The 1582-nt window shown below is 38.7% G+C and overlaps 1 protein-coding gene across 1 annotated transcript in view; it reads right to left on the bottom strand.

The window, feature by feature from the left end:
• The window catches only part of LOC106456263 (uncharacterized), a 15028-nt gene extending 14316 nt beyond the window's left edge, over positions 1–712 (bottom strand). Inside the window, exons 1-3 of the mRNA XM_013911881.1 lie at positions 520–712; positions 278–422; positions 54–198 (exon numbers count right to left, since the gene is read on the bottom strand). Coding sequence (XP_013767335.1) covers positions 54–198; positions 278–422; positions 520–712 — 483 coding nt within the window. The remainder of the gene's footprint in view (positions 1–53; positions 199–277; positions 423–519) is intronic.
• Positions 713–1582: the final 870 nt, after the last annotated feature.

Genomic DNA, 1582 nt, shown 5'->3' with positions numbered 1-1582 from the left:
TCTTTTATTGAAGAGGTGAAAACACTGTCTTCATCACATCGTCTGAAATGTGCCTCCAGCTTGGCCAGGATGGGGATGGTTTGGCTGCATGTGGGTGACTTGTCACTTGAGACACACATGGTTGACGTGTACAGGACTTGCATGCACTTAATAAACTCCTCTGCCTTGATTAGATCAGTGTGCGTGAACCTTTCTAGCCTGTTGAAAAATATTCACAATGTTAAAGGTAACTGACGTTATTTAGCTCTTGCAAGTGATGCTCATGTCATTCACTTACTTGTCCTTCTCCATAGGCTTCCTCAGCCGTTGATCCAGAGCAGCTGCCTGGATTGCATCAAACTGCTCCATAAATCTCTTCACCATTAGGAAGAGAGAATTCCAGCGCGTCTTAACGTCAAGAATTACATTATGCTCTGGCAAATCTAAAGCACAGATAGACACAAACATATTTTAAATTACTATAAAAAAGGTAATATGAATGACAATACTTCTTGATATGTAACTGCATGCGCTACTTACTCAGGATTCGCTGCTTTTCTCTGAGCACAGTTTTGCTCAAGGATGAACGTTTGAGCCACACCACAACTGAACGGATTTTGGCACACCAGCTGGAAACTGCAGGAATGTCATACACCTTTTGTGCGGCCAGGTTGAGGGTATGAGCAAAGCATCCCACTTTTAAAAAGTCCAATTTTTTCAAAGCAACATCCATGTTGCAGGCATTGTCTACAGTGGCAGCAATTATTTTCCCTCCCAAGTGAAATTGCTCATAACGCTTGATATTTCTTTAGCGACAACTGGATCTGTTTGTGACTCATAAACTGCTTCAGTGCTGAGCACATTCTGCTTCATTTTGCCTTTGTAGATGTAGTGAACAGTCACTGTGAGGAAATGGTCCTGAGCAATACTGGTCCATCCATCACAGGTGATAGCGACCTTGTTAACCTGTGCCAAATTCTGGATGAGGTTGCTTTTCTCCACGCAATACCAAGCAGGTATAAGTGTGTTGGATAGATCATCCCTGGATGGGGGCTGATACCTCGGATTAAGGGCAGAGGACATCTCCCTGAATTGAAAAAAAACAAACAAAAAAGAAACAAAAAAAACCCCAAACAGATTTATAAAAAGAAAGTGTTTTTGGCTTGAAATTTAATTCTTTTTTTCAGATAAAATAAATAAAACATATAAAGCAGCTCCCAGAATAAACAGAAAATACATTTGAATTTTCATTAATTTTTTTCTTCCAGATAAAAAATAAAAACATATAGCTCACCTTTTATTCAAATATAGTTTACTTATAATATTTAGAGAAGACTTACAAAGCTAAGCAGCTATGAACATATTAACCCTTACAGTATTATACAGTCTATTTTTTTATGTCAGAGTAATACAACATTTTTCACCTGAATGATGGTGACTCCACCGTTGAAAATGGATGGAGATCTTTGACTATAAATTTTTCACTACCCTATGAATTTCGTCCACTTTTTCTTTCGTCATTTTAGCCTTTTTGGCCAGGGTGAAGGGAGTATCTGCCATCAAACAAGAAGACAGCCGCATGTAGCTATGATGATGTTTGCTA

The sequence above is a fragment of the Pundamilia nyererei genome, unplaced genomic scaffold (assembly GCF_000239375.1).
Source record: "Pundamilia nyererei isolate P.nyererei 1_Seehausen unplaced genomic scaffold, PunNye1.0 scaffold00074, whole genome shotgun sequence".
Lineage (NCBI taxonomy): Eukaryota > Metazoa > Chordata > Actinopteri > Cichliformes > Cichlidae > Pundamilia > Pundamilia nyererei.
Note: the sequence above shows the minus strand (reverse complement) of the source record. Positions and strands in the feature narration are given on the sequence as shown.